Source organism: Ambystoma mexicanum, chromosome 7p (assembly GCF_040938575.1).
Source record: "Ambystoma mexicanum isolate Mex_15411 chromosome 7p, UKY_AmexF1_1, whole genome shotgun sequence".
Taxonomy (NCBI): Eukaryota; Metazoa; Chordata; class Amphibia; order Caudata; family Ambystomatidae; genus Ambystoma; species Ambystoma mexicanum.
Genome location: NC_090939.1, coordinates 177,195,733 through 177,210,517, shown reverse-complemented (window position 1 = coordinate 177,210,517; position 14,785 = coordinate 177,195,733). Strand labels below are relative to the sequence as shown.

Sequence of the window (14,785 nt, the reverse complement as noted above, 5' to 3'; positions counted from 1 at the left end):
TTACTTTTTCTATTGCAGCTTGGTATGAGCCTTTGCATTCAACATCCATTAGGCTGCTCACTCTGAGGATGGCCATCTTGGTGACTAACTTGGTGGCCATCACTTCAGTGAGGCGTGAGAGCAGCCTCCAAGTGCCACATTTTTTGAAGTTTTTTAAAGAGAAGGTTTCTATGAAGGTCCATCCGAAGTCCTTGCCTAAGATGGTTTTAGAATTCCCATTTTCTCAAAGCGTGGAATTGGCAGTGTTTTATCTTCCAGCTCACCCATCCAAGAAGGGAGAGAGGCTCCATAAGCTCGATACTAGTGTTGAGCTTTTATGTGGCTAGGACGGCAGCCTTTAGACAAGACAACCAATTGTTTGTTGCTGTTTCCTAATCTCGGTGTTACACTCACCTGGTCCCTGCGGAGATGTTGGGGCATGGTTGCAGCCCTCCCTGGTGTTAGATCTCCCCCTTCTGGTTTCGTCCCCTGTGGATCAGCTATGGGCGGTGACAATTGGTGGCACTGCTCCTGGGTGGATATGGGAAAACGTGAATGATCTGGTAGATGACTGTGGTATCTCCCAACCCCTTCGACCCAAGGTTTAATTTCTGTGGGCACGTACCGGCCCATAAGGCTCGCCTGATTAATGTGAATGATGAGCTCTCTGTCCTGCTAATTCTGGCAGTGGCGCTTGTTGATGGAATCTAGTTCCTTCACTGATTCCTGAGTACTAGTCCAGTGCGGCTGCGACTAAGTTCCTCTTTCTGCTTTCTCCCAATGTCTTTTGTCTCTTCCCTTCTTTCTGCTTTCTTTCAATGTCTTTGCCTTTTCCCTCTGAATGTCTTGATGTTAATGCTCTCTGTGTGGTTATTTTGCACTGAATAACGTTTCTCTCTGTTTTCTCCCAAATAGGTGGAAATGTGGCCTAACAACCGCTGTGGAGGCACAGAACGTGGCTGAGTGGAAGATGGATGCAACCGCAATGTTCAGCAGCAGGTGAGTGATGCGTTTCGGGAAGGCACAAGATTTTAATGGCAGCGAGCCCTTAACTTAATGGGCCTCATTACGAGTTTGGAGTTAGCCATGCTGTTTTTAGCGGGTCCGGTAATTCCCATTCTCAGGACCCGGTACATCCCCATTCCCATTTGAGCCCCATTAGGGCTCAATGGGAATGGGGAGGATGTTAACAACGGGCCAGTTAATGACGGGCCCGTTGTTAGCATCCTGGTCTGCTAGCGGGTCCCGCTAAGGACGTCTGGCCAGACCAGACGTCCTTAGCGGGACCCACTGCAGACCTCGTAATGTGGCAGCCCGGAATGAATGGTGCCGGTCCCTTATCGTCACCATTCATTCCGTGGCCGCCACACTTGTAATGAGGCCCAATGTCTGTTAAGTGTCTAACCTTGTCTTTTGCCTTTTCTTTGCAGGTGCTGCGTGTTCGGATGGAGTGCATCGTGCCGCGGTGCCTGGTTGATGCTGTCTGCATTTCGGGGTGTTTGCCGGTGAGCCGTGTTGTCAGGAAGGCGATGTCTGTGCTCCGAGATGTTTGCAGGTGAGCCGCGGTGCCAGGAGGATGATGTCTGCGCTCCGAGATGTTTGCAGGTGAGCCGCGGTGCCTGGAAGAAGCATTCAGGTAAGAGCAAGGTTCTCCAGTGACAAGCACGGATGCAGATGGCAGGATAACTGTAGGTAAACTGAATCCCAGGCGACAGTGAGCGAGAATAAGGTGAGGTACAGAATAACGTGAAGCGTGTGCCTTGGGGTTGGGCTGGCTTTTATAGCTGAGCTCTTAAGGCCATGCCCCTTTAGCAAAGTTCTGCATGCCACACCATGCCACTCCTAGAAGTTAGAAGATGCACGTGCAGATGCAGATGAAGATGGAGACCACACCCGGACTAGTTACCCAAAAGAGAGTTCTTGAGAGTATTCTTGCTCATAATAAGAGTTCCTGTTTATTCTAAGCACTTCTGCCCATAATGGAAATATCCTGTTTAAATCCTTCCATGAGCCTGGCGCCAGAGGCACCAGGACTGTGTCCAATCAGGCCCCCCATGTATAAATGTCCCAAAGGGACATGCGTGACCCATGATGCGCCCTGCTCCCTCCACTTGATGGTACCATTCTTGTGATCCTAGGTAAGTGGCCATGACACTCGGATGGGACAAGCAGTCACTAAGCAACCCATATCTCGCTGGATAATCCTTTGAATTGCTGAATGTTATTAGAAAGATGTGCCTTCGGGTATAATTTTAATTGTCTCTCGGTGGATTCTTCTCCCACAAATTCCTCATCACCGTCCCAGTCTACCCCACTATGAAACTTTCTTAGTTGCAACACTCTGTAACCTCTTTTCTTTTATGGGATGAGTCTTAGAGGAAAGATCAATGGTTTGTTCATGTTAATGTACTGTTGGTCGTTAGGTTTTCAGTTTTGGATGCCTGTTATTCAGCCTAAAAATTGAATTTTAAAGGAGTGGTATTCTCCCCTCCTTTTTTTAATTCCATGTATGGGAGTCCTTCCCTCGACTGCTAAACATGGGAGAAAACGGGGACTAGGGCACAGGGGCATAGTGAAGATGTATATGTACCACTGATGGCATGTCTGCAGTCAAATGGTGCCATCGAGGGATGCAACAGTTGAGAGACGACACTGAGCCACACTACGCCCCCTGTTGAAATTTTCCCAGAACTGAGGGGATGATCTATCAAGATGAAAAATCAGTTGGAGAAGGATTCATAGAAAGAACATTACACATAATTTCTCCAATGTACAATTTTTGACCTAGATTTCATTTACTTTAAGCTAGCCTTTATACTTTACATACTTAAAATTGGAAGCTGCCGATGATCATTTTATATAGACTAAAGCAATAGTCAATAGACTACACTTAAAATAATTACAGGGGCACATTGGTGATGTTGATTGCTATCTTTTGAAAAAACATCTCTTAACATCAAATACTGTTTCATTGTGCCATGGCTGAAATCAGCATTTGAATGTCCCCATTTAAGACATATTATTATTATTATTATTATTATTAATCAAAAGGAGTCAAAAGTAATCATACTGGTAGATGCATTGGTGGGACAACAAATGTGAAAGCTGGAAAAACTACCCTCTGTACATAGTGAGGTGTATACAATAAATAGGAAAAGAGCGCTAGGCATCTCGGGGTGTCATTGCTGGCGTTTTTGGTAGGCCTATCTACAAATGCCTTATCAGGTTTCACCACAAACGTTGGACCCCTATGAGGGATCAACTAAATGTATGAGTTTAGACTGATGATGAAATTGCACATCTGCAGCCAGTTCCCCTAGACAGCCAGCACCCTGCCTGAATCTGCACGTTTTGGAGCTGTTGTGTGTGTATTTATACTCAGAAAAATTTCAATGACTGTAAATAACTTAGTATAACTGAGCCCTTATTGTAAACCTTGTTTAATGTCTGAACTAAAAGTAAAAAAATGTTAAAGGTTAGCAGTCGCAAATGTGTCTCGAATGATTGCCCAGGCAAGTGTTTGAATCTCTAGTCGAATATCTTGAAGGACAAGGAGTGTGTAGTTGCATCAGACAAACCGGGAGATTTTGCATCCACTGAAACCACTATTTTTGGGTGTGAAACAGAGAGATATATTCAATGTCACTCTCGAATGCAGTACATTCCATCTTGATCTTCTGCTTGCAGTTTCCCGAGACCCATTCACCCCACCTTATATTCTTATATACATATTACAATTTCAGGTCCTAAAGCTCTGAAACATTTGACCTTTCATTGCCCTTGTTAAAAAAAATGGTACTCTAGAGTACGGGCACTTTGTTATCAGACAACTTCTATTATCTCTTGTTTCCTTCAACTCAATCAAAAGAGAGGTTCAGCTTCTCTTTCATCTTGTCTGTGCCCCCAATACTTCATCTGCTGCTGTTGGGAGGCTACTAATTCTTTTTGTTTTCAATTTCAATCATGATGCCTTAGACTACATGAGTTCACAATATTTTAATTGTCTGGTCTCTCTTTGTTTGCCGTCCAGTGATCTCTTTTCTTCACAACATCTCTACTAGCGATGTGCTTCATCTGGATTTGCTTCTTTCCAAATAAAGATACTCTAACTACCACTGATATTTAATCTTCTAACTCCCCTAAAAATCTATTTTATTCTCAAACATGTATTAGCCACTCCTTATTAATTACTGTGTGACTACTTGATATTTCTCCAAATGATGTCTTCCTTTTGTGTTCTGTTTCCAAAAATGTTTCGCAGTGGTCAATGAAACGTTTATAAACACAATTAATGACAAAATATATATTGACTCCTGCCTTGCCTATGGTCTGAATCAATTCCATCAAGCCTTCTTGATTTTGCCTGTCCACCAGGCCCTTTATTCAGAAATGTGCAAGGGCTACTTTTCTTGGGATGGAAGGTTGTTAATGTGCTTATGACTTGTTCATTGCTTCATTTCTCAATCTGATATTATTTGCTGATGTCAGTTATAAGTCAAACACTTCCGAAATATAGTGAAACATTGGGTCAGATATTTCCAAAATATCATCAGTCCTTAATAGGAGGATATTTTAGCGGTGTGATTTTTTTCAAGTGTTGTCAAAGTTCTTAACCTAATGATGACAAATGTTAATTTAAGCCTGAACGTTGGCCTTTTGAGGAGGAAGTGCTGGTGACCTCTTGCCTAGTTTCGTAGCTTTTTGATATTGTTTAGCTATTTCTCTGTTCCTGCTGTGACGGTGATGCGTGCCCTGCATTGCCATCGGCTCCGGCACACATTGAAAATGTAATGGTTGTCGCTGTGTGTATACATGTAATAGTCAATTTAGTTCGGAAGGAGATTCCGAATCCACCCAAACCAGTATGACAATGTCCATGCCGTGGTAGTTGATGTCTAGCTCGGATAATATAGAGGCTGGGTGGTGTTCTCGGTCACTGGACTCCAGAAGCATGTTCTAGACAGCCATCAATATGACTGCACCTGCAGGATTAAAGAAATTGCACCTAGTACACTGTTCATTACAAATTCTCAGATGTTATTCTGCGATATTCACTGTAGTTCAGTCCGCCTTGTGGGGTGAAATATAGCCCCTGGATTCCAGAAATAAAGAGACCAGAGTAATTTGTGCATGCTCACTGAAACATAAGTCCAGCACAGAAATGATGCAAGACCTGAGGCGCTGGGAACCAGAAACAGGCCTTAAATCTAAGTGAAGAAAGTGGGCATGACTCAAAAAAGTGCAAACATGTGCACAAGCCTTTCGGGAAGGAAAAGAAAGACACGTGGCAATAAGGTTTTGATTCAATCCATGGAGAGCTGCACTCACACATCAAGAAACCGCGGTGCACAGTATCTTCAATGGGATGCCATAATTGTGCTCCAAGCAACTGAAGTGAAATGGAGCAGTGCATGTATATTAAATAAAAGAAAGTCATTTTTGTTTTTCCTTCTAAAGTGACAGTATATTACGCGAAATGCCCACTAGACTTTCAAGCTTGGGCATGATGTTCTCATATGCATGTACAATCCAGAAGTAATCTGCATGTATCTTGAAACTGTGTGCCTTTTAAAATGTCCTTTAAAATGCATTATGTACATGTTTACAGGCTGTTTGCTGCAGGGTACATGGATGGTCATTTCTCCAAACTTGAAACTAACCTCCAGGACCTCCCTCTGTTGACCTGGAGATTCAGGTCTGGTTGTCTTCATCCATCATTGGCCTTCCTTAAAAATACAAGCAGGAATACTTTTTTACTTTTTAGATCAGAAATGCTGTGGAGACCAGATTAGGTCAGGTCTGTTCTGCAGCACTTGTGTCTTCCAACTCACAAGTCCCATAACAAAATCCATTAGTGGCTCTTGGGCTTTGAAGGGGGGCAAAGGGGGCAGACCTAAACATAGGCCCAACTCTGCTGGTCATAGGCTTACCAAAAGAAATGAAACATAACATAAAAAAAGGTGGGGCCAGGAGTGAGAGAGACTTGTGAAACTGCAGCTTGATGAAAATGGGAGAAATACATTGTATTCCATAACATGAACAGCGTACATGTCACAATGGTCATTCCAGACTTTTATTAAAGGTGACAGTCACCCTCTTCTAACCATGCTAAAATGATTCTGGTGGGATAAACACTACTAAACTTATCAATGAAAATGTGATTTGGCCCTTTCCTTGATTCCAAGAGATGCGAAAGTTGGTAAAAGGATGCCCGGAATAATTAATATGACAACTGTAAAATGGCATATTTTTCACTGACATGGTTTGTGAGTAAATGAAGAAAAACTGTATCTCTGCACAGGAAGGACGTGCAGAGTCCAGACTAGTCTTATCTGATTCACCTTAAAATATAGTTTTCCAAAATGTATTCATACATGTAAAGATTTGAACATTCAGGGTGCTTGACCATTCAGGGTGCTCAATGCAGACCAAGCCCATCTGTCAAAGTGGGATGATGAAGCTTTCTCCTCCCACAGCTGTCCCAAATCACTCCCCCTATCCCCTGGTCCTATTAGCACACAGGGGGGAATCATGACAAGTTTGTGATGTCATTTGTCCTATAAATAAGCCAGTTTGCATCAGAGCTGGACTTCTTCCAATAATTCCGAGAGGCGACATGCTGCTGAAACCTGGTGAAAAACATCCCAGCAGAGAGGCCTAATTTTGCATTGGAGACAGGAACCAGGAGACATAGAAGCCGATTGGGGCCCCTTGGAGGACTCAGAGGACATCCTTGACTGACCCCTTGCTGTCACAGCGGTGCTCTGATGTTCCCTGATGCCAAGCCCAGACCTCTCTCATAAGTAAGACTACCCAAAGTCATAGATTGTGTAGGCCCTATATTTCTCCAGCACTGTTTTAGTTATTCCCCATTGTAAAATCTCCTGTTTGTCTGTGTAGATCCCTAGCATATTTAATCAAAGTAAATCAATGAATTCTCCTATAGAAATTACGTCTGGTGTTTGTTGGCATTCAAAACTAACAAACTCTCCTCAGTGTGTTCTGAGCCGGTCTAGTCATAAATATTTGCCAGACAAATTAACCCCAAAGCCCTGTTCCACGTGGGTGCACAGGGTGTAAAAACGAAATTACCCACCTATCCCCTTCATTATAAATTAGAAGTGGGGAGCCTAGTAGTGCCTTTGCATATGCAAGGTGCAAAACGAGATTGCCCCTGTGTTCCCACTGTGCTCTGCAAAACGAATTTCCCCTAGTTTTTCATTCTTTCACATTGCAGCTGTGCTTATATCCCAAAACCGATTTTCCCAATGTGCTGTGCAAAACACATTTTTCCCATTGCTTTTCTGTCTCCCATATTGGTTCTGTGAGCAAATATCCCAAAAACTGATTCTGCCATTGTGTGCTGACTAAAACCCCAAAGCCCTGCCTGCTCTTTTTAGGTGTGGCAACGAATTGCCATTGCTTTTCGCTCTTTCATATAGTTTCTGTGGTAAATACTCAACATTCGACTTTCCCATTGTGTTCCCACTCCATGCCACTGCCTTCCATTCAAAGGAGTCAAGCCTAATTGATGTTTAGTGGGTGAGGGTTGCTGGGGGGAAAGGTATCATAACATTGTGTTTTCAATCTGCACTCACTGTGTGTCTTGAATTGTTCTTTTCTGTATTGTTGGGTGATTTAAAAGGAAACAATTGTAAGTGCATATTTTAGTGTCATCTCAGTCTTGGTACTTTACGGACGTTATTTTCCTCTTGTGTTCCCACGGCCTTGGTGGCTGATGATAATATGTTTGTCAAATTTGAATTAAATTAATTAATTAATTAATATATTCTTAATACACACCGGCCTGGTTCCTAGTACATTGTGGCACCGGGTATTTGTTGGGGTTGTGTGCGAGACAGGTTGGAGACCTTACCAAAAGAACCGGAAATAAATCATAGTGATTTGTTTTGCGCCACATCCATTGGGGGAAAGTCACTCCCTGAGTTGAGTGTGACCGAGTAATAAACCGCGACAGCCTAAATGTATATCTCACCTGTAACCGCTATCATTCCACTATCCAAATCTGCTGTTGCCTTCCCTACAACAGTGTTACCTTGTAGTGCTGAGAGCACAACATTTATTTTTCTCCTACATCTAAATGATATCTTAATTAAGCTCACAGTGTAAGCATACATTTATGATTAAGCTCACAGAGTAAGCATAGATTTATGATTAAGCTCACAGGGGAAGAATACATTTATGATTAAGCTCACAGTGTAAACATAGACTTATGATTAAGCTCACAGGGTAAGCATAGATGTATGATTAAGCTCACATGGGAAGCATACATTTATGATTAAGCTCACAGGGTAAGCATAGATTCATGATTAAGCTCACAGGGGAAGAAAACATTTATGATTAAGCTCACAGTCTAAGCATATATTTATGATTAAGCTCACAGGGTAAGCCTAGATTAATGATTAAGCTCACAGGGTAAGCATACATTTATGTCGTGACATCTTTTTTGAGATACCCAATTACTAAGCCACTCAAGTCGATGCAATGCACCTAGCAGACAGGCGCTCTGGCTATGTAAGGCTTATTAGTTTCACTATTGTTTTTTTTTAAACAAACCTTAGGGACTCATAACGGGTTTAGCAGTGTGGAAAAAAGGGGTCGGTCAGGAATTGCCACCACTTTAACCGCACTGCCAAATTCCAGATCTTGAGGTTATGTGGAGAAAAATGACCTCTGAAAAATAGACGAATTTCTGCCAGCAAAATTACTGCCCATGTTACATTTTGTAAGTCCCCAATGGAGCCCAATAGGGATTAACACAACTTTATCACCACTCGGAATCTGACGAATTTACCACCAGACTGATTGGTAGTTTTTCTACGGGGAAATACCTGCGTACTAGAAATCACACTCATAGCGGTTCCTGTTATAAGTTGTGCGGTAGTCTTGAAGCAGGCAGTATTTGAGCAGTGATGGGGTTTGAGTTACCTACACAGCTAAAACACGGAAGCACCTCATTCTGCCTGCGCCCAATGGAGTCACATTGGTCGCCAAAAGGAGAATGGCACCAACATTAAATGAGAGGGTGGACTGCCATTACCACATGCACTAACCGTAATTCAGTTTGGCAGTATTAGCATAGTTCATACCTCAAGCCTCATAATTACCCCCACATTATGGCTGTGTGTCTTTTGGCGCCGGTTCCTGCCTAGAAAGCCACCCCCCCCCTACGCACATTCTTCAGAAGTCAGTGTTTAAAGTGCGAGAGGGCAGCACTCAACACGCGATCATCCCAATTGATGGAAGAAGCGCGTGTTTTGGCTATTCCTAGGAGTGTACCTTAGACCATTGACGTAAGCCAAACAGGTTTGACATCCTCGAACACTGCGCGGCGACGTCCAGCCACAATGCAGACTCGCCCTTTCACTGTGCCCTACAGAGTGCATAAAGGGAAGTGTCCCGGCCACCGCCACACTACAGGGCGTAAGAGCGAGCCGGGCACAGGGAATGAGCGCCCAAGGGACCCACGCTTAAGCATGGCATCCGGGAAAGGCGTGCCGCTTTCTGTTCTCATTCTACTATGTAAGTTGGTTCATCCTGTGTAACTGTATTCGCGTGTAGTAGTGCTTTGTGTGTGGCCTTTACCCATGTGCGCCTTGTGGAAAGCAAGATGCTTCGCGGAGCAATTCCTTGGAAACCGCGGAATAGTGAGGCGCCCCCTGTAACCCTCGGAATATTGCCAATAGAGGTATCTTTCTGAACGGCCACTTAACACCCTGCAACAGGTGTGGATTTTATATTTGGAAAAACGACCTTCACTCCCTGCTGCCATTTGGATATTTGCACACAAGAGAGCGCCTGTTTTGGAGAACATGAGGATTAGAGTGTGCAGTTTTCCAGCTTAGTCGGGGGCTTTTTGTAATGTTTTTAAGCCGCATTGAAAGGGTGCAGTATACAGAGTATGGGGAGACGGTGCCTCACAGGTTCGGATGTATATTCTATATGTTAGTGTGAATCCAGCGGGCAGTACGAGCCTGGTTTTCCAGGCAGCCGCTTTTCAGACTGAAGCCAACTTCAGAGACAGTAATTGAACGGGGTTGTTATGAAGCGGGGTGCTGCTGCCAGTGGGGCATTTGGGGCACCGAATGTTGAAGTTTCAGGTGTATAGTAGCATTCAGACACCATGTGCTGCCAGGCGGCATCAGATCGGGCACAGTGGGACCGGCGGGGGCGGGGGCCAGGAGGGGGATGATAGGGCGCCCACGGGAGGCTACGTGGAGCATTGGGCACCAGGCGGGAACGAGGAGGGCGACCACCCCACTTGCTGCCACTTGCACTCACACACAATCAGACGGGTGCAGATGACTTCAGAGTGCGCACTGGTCACGTGTTTCATTCATGGAGGGCTAGCAGGACAGCATTCGCTATTATTATCTGGATGGCGCTACTATAGGATACAAGGCCATGTGCTATTGGATGGAATGATTTATATCAGGAAGGGATATTCAGAGGAACCGCATTCTCCCGTTTGACACCCAATAGCCAACCTATGGAACTTGATACCCAAGGAAATAAGAACGGCTGAAGTTCAGAAAAGGACTGAAATCCTGGCTATTCAACTCACCGAGACCAGCACAAAGACGGGCACCTCCCACAACTCCTACCCAGGTCCAAGGCAATCGTGGGAGAGTACGGATCCTGGAAGCAACAATAAAACAACCACACACTACTAACTGCTAACCACCCCATGCTCCTCTCCTGCACACCTCTCACAACTTCTACGCAGGTCCAAGGCAATCGTGGGAGAGTACGGATCCTGGGAGCAACAATAAAACAATCACACACTTCTAACTACTAACCACCCCCTGCTCCTCTTCTGCACACCTCCCACACACCACACAGGTCCAAGCAATCGAGAGGAAGCAACAATAAAACAACCACACACTACTGCCCACCCCCTGCTACCTGCTCCTTTCCTGCACACCTCCCACGCACCACACACAATAATACACACAAAACACACAATCCACACATCCGCCACAAGAGCAACCAGCCACAAACAAACAACCCAGACACCGATCGTTACATGTCCAGTGCACACAATCAAAGCACACTCAGAAAACCAAAACCCACAGACGCCGGTTACTCCTGGTTCTGTATCCACAGGAAAGCCCATCCTTTATCCTCTCCCTCTTCCCTCACCCACCCACCCCCACCCACTTTCTAACAGAGCCACGTGAGCGCCTGGAGACCATGGAAATGGAAGCAGTGCGTGGGATAAATCGTCATAACATCACATACATTGTGATGTCAGGATACATATTAACATATATGCTGTGATTTCAGAAAGATCAAATGATGTCAATGGTGCTCTGCAGAGCTGACAATCAGTGCAATGCGATATATCATAACACACAATCATGTCACTCGCTTTATCATAATGATAATAACATGTGACACAGTACCGTGGTGTGATACGAGGTGGTATGTTTCTGCATGAAATGGCACTCTAGAATGTGCTGTATGGTAAAAACCTGAATCTGGCATGACATTGTCTAATGCGATATATGAGATGATTCGATATGACATCATGTGATAAGCTATAACATAATGTGATCTTATTATATGTAATATGATATGACATGGCACCATTCAAAACGACTCATGCTGATATGTGATGGGAAAAGGCATATGATAGATTGCGTTATGATACGATACAGCGGATGCATGCCATGGGGTGTGATAGAAGCAATGTGATACCATCTGCTAGAACACCAGGATATCAGCAGTGTCCTGTCTGTTTCTGGGGGTGCCGTCCTCCTGAACATTGATGCATATAGACAGGTGGAGTCTCAGTTCTCGAGACCCTGTGTATGGCATGCACTGCTGCCAGGATACAAGCAGCGTGGGTACGCGCATGCCATGAAGGGAAAACATGCACTAGTCCTTTAAACGGAGAGCCCCGTTTCCGCGCTTTTAACATGTAAAGAGCAGGGCTCTTCCTGCCACATCCATCGTGTGCTGGCCGCTGTGACCGTTCACGCACCTGGACAGGTCAGGGGTCGCATGTCACATCGTAATCCGCTGTGCTGCCCAACATGCCTCGTGCTGTCACTACGCGGCATCCCTGTAACCCGGGAAGCAGCGCGTCTGCCGGGGCTCCGGTGCAGCCTGTGTGTGTGCGTGGGGTGTGCTGCATGCGACGGTGCCTGCCCGCGCCCACCCCCGTGATGGCTGAGCAGAGACAGCACTATTGCTAGGCTGCCTAAAGTCTGCAGTGTACATGATAGAACGGCGTCCTTTGTGTGTGGCTGTGTGCATAATGCGCGCCACCGCACGTGCATGCACACGCACAGGGGGCCTGGTTACTTCGGCTAGGGTTCTACTGGCACGCAGCGACCGGGCGCCTTGTATCTCTGCGGAGCGCGCGCCGCTTTAAGCCAGCACGATGCAGGCTGTATTACTGAACCGGAAGAATAACACAGTTCAGCTGATGGGTTGAGTCTTACGGATGCGGCACCTGTATATTTTACATAGGTAGTATTGTGACTAGTTTGCCGAGCTTGGAATTTGGGACCCCAGTTTCAAGCTCAGCTTCTCTATTACATGTCAAACAAGCATTGGCAGAGCCAACAGTTTTGGCTTTCGGGCAGGCATCACATCGGCCTTTGCCAGGCGCTGCCATAGTGAAACCACTGTACGTTGCCATAGGGTGGCAATAACGTGTAAATTATATGAGTACCTGTGTCTATAAGGAGTCTGTTCTATGTCTCTATTCGTACAAGACGAGGCAATAGCGCATGCATGTGATTGACTCTGTCCCAATCCTACCAGCCTTTCAGAGGCACCGCCCTGCTGTGTTTCCTGCACATTTCCCTGTAGGCCAGTCCACCTCAGTATTGAGGTGCATCGGCGGAGCTGTGGGTTGGGTAGGCGCTGACATCACATGCGCATGGTTGAGGAGCATTGGTAGATTGGGGTGCTGTCTCATATTATGGGATGACCGTCCACCACCCAGAAGGAAGCAATCACAGCGCTTCAGTTTCCATTCAGCAATAGGATGGCGCTACACAGGGTAGAGAAAAAGTATGTTTCTGTATCAAAACAGTGTGCGGATTTCACAGAGCGAGGCTTTGTCTCAGTACTGCACTAACACGATGCGCAGCAGGCTGGGCTTCAGCGTCATGGAGCCAGTCTTTGTCTCAGTACTGCACTAACACGATGTGCTGCAGGCTGGGCTTGAGGGTTACGGAGCCAGGCTTTGTCTCATTACTGCACTAACACGATGCGTTGCAGGCTGGGCTTCAGCGTCACTGAGCCAGTCTTTGTCTAAGTACTGCACTAACACGATGTGCTGCAGGCTGGGCTTGAGGGTCACGGAGGCAGGCTTTGTCTCAGTACTGCACTAACACGATGCGCTGCAGACTGGGCTTGAGCGTCACGGAGCCAGGCTTTGTCTCAGTACTGCACTAACACGATGCGCTGCAGGCTGAGCTTTAGGGTCACGGAGCCAGGCTTTGTCTCAGTACGGCACTAACACGATGTGCTGCAGGCTGGCCTTGAGCGTCACAGAGCCAGGCTTTGTCTCAGTACTGCACTAACACGATGCGCTGCAGGCTGAGCTTCAGGGTCACGGAGCCAGGCTTTGTCTCAGTACTGCACTAACACGATGTGCTGCAGGCTGGCCTTGAGCGTCACAGAACGAGGCTTTGTCTCAGTACTGCACTAACACGATGCCCTGCAGGCTGGGCTTGAGCGTCACGGAGCCAGGTTTGTCTCAGTACTGCACTAACACGATGCGCGGCAGGCTGGGCTTGAGCGTCATGGAGCCAGGCTTTGTCTCAGTACTGCACTAACACGATGCGCTGCAGGTTGGGCTTGAGCGTCACAGAGCCAGGCTTTGTTTCAGTACTGCACTAACACAATGTGCTGCAGGCTGGGCTTGAGCGTCACAGAGCCAGGCTTTGTCTTAGTACTGCACTAACACGATGTGCTGCAGGCTGGCCTTGAGCGTCACAGAGCCAGGCTTTGTCTCAGTACTGCACTAACACGATGCGCTGCAGGCTGAGCTTCAGGGTCACGGAGCCAGGCTTTGTCTCAGTACTGCACTAACACGATGTGCTGCAGGCTGGCCTTGAGCGTCACAGAACGAGGCTTTGTCTCAGTACTGCACTAACACGATGCCCTGCAGGCTGGGCTTGAGCGTCACGGAGCCAGGTTTGTCTCAGTACTGCACTAACACGATGTGCTGCAGGCTGGGTTTGAGGGTCACGGAGCCAGGTTTGTCTCAGTACTGCACTAACACGATGCGCTGCAGGTTGGGCTTGAGCGTCACAGAGCCAGGCTTTGTTTCAGTACTGCACTAACACAATGTGCTGCAGGCTGGGCTTGAGGGTCACGGAGCCAGGCTTTGTCTCAGTACTGCACTAACACGATGCGCTGCAGGCTGGGCTTGAGCGTCATGGAGCCAGGCTTTGTCTCAGTACTGCACTAACACAATGCGCTGCAGGCTGGGCTTGAGCGTCACAGAGCCAGGCTTTGTCTTAGTACTGCACTAACACATGTGCTGCAGGCTGGGCTTGAGTTGTATGTTCCCAGATTCCCCGGTAGGGCGAGGTACAGGTGGGCTGCCAGACGTGTACATTGGCTCTGTTATGGGTGGGTGTGAGACCCGCAGCCAGGGCTGCGTGCTGTTCCAGTGTCATTAGGAGCTGATACTAATTGTCAGCGGGGATAATGGTGATTTCTTGGTGCTGTTTGCCTCCGCGCTGATTCAGCACAGGCTGAGGTTAGAACTCTGTGCTGTAGCAATGTGTTCCGCAGGACTGGACTGAGGTACACTGCT

General features: G+C 46.5%; 1 protein-coding gene and 1 long non-coding RNA gene across 2 annotated transcripts in view; one reads left to right on the top strand and one right to left on the bottom strand.

Moving 5' to 3' along the window:
• LOC138525810 (uncharacterized) overlaps positions 1–12,154 on the bottom strand; it is a 165,948-nt gene extending 153,794 nt beyond the window's left edge. The window contains exon 1 of the long non-coding RNA XR_011283437.1: positions 11,987–12,154. This is a non-coding gene — a long non-coding RNA (uncharacterized lncRNA). The remainder of the gene's footprint in view (positions 1–11,986) is intronic.
• LOC138525808 (serine-rich adhesin for platelets-like) overlaps positions 9,440–14,785 on the top strand; it is a 351,204-nt gene continuing 345,858 nt past the window's right edge. Inside the window, exon 1 of the mRNA XM_069636018.1 lies at positions 9,440–9,522. Coding sequence (XP_069492119.1) covers positions 9,477–9,522 — 46 coding nt within the window. The 5' untranslated portion in view covers positions 9,440–9,476. The remainder of the gene's footprint in view (positions 9,523–14,785) is intronic.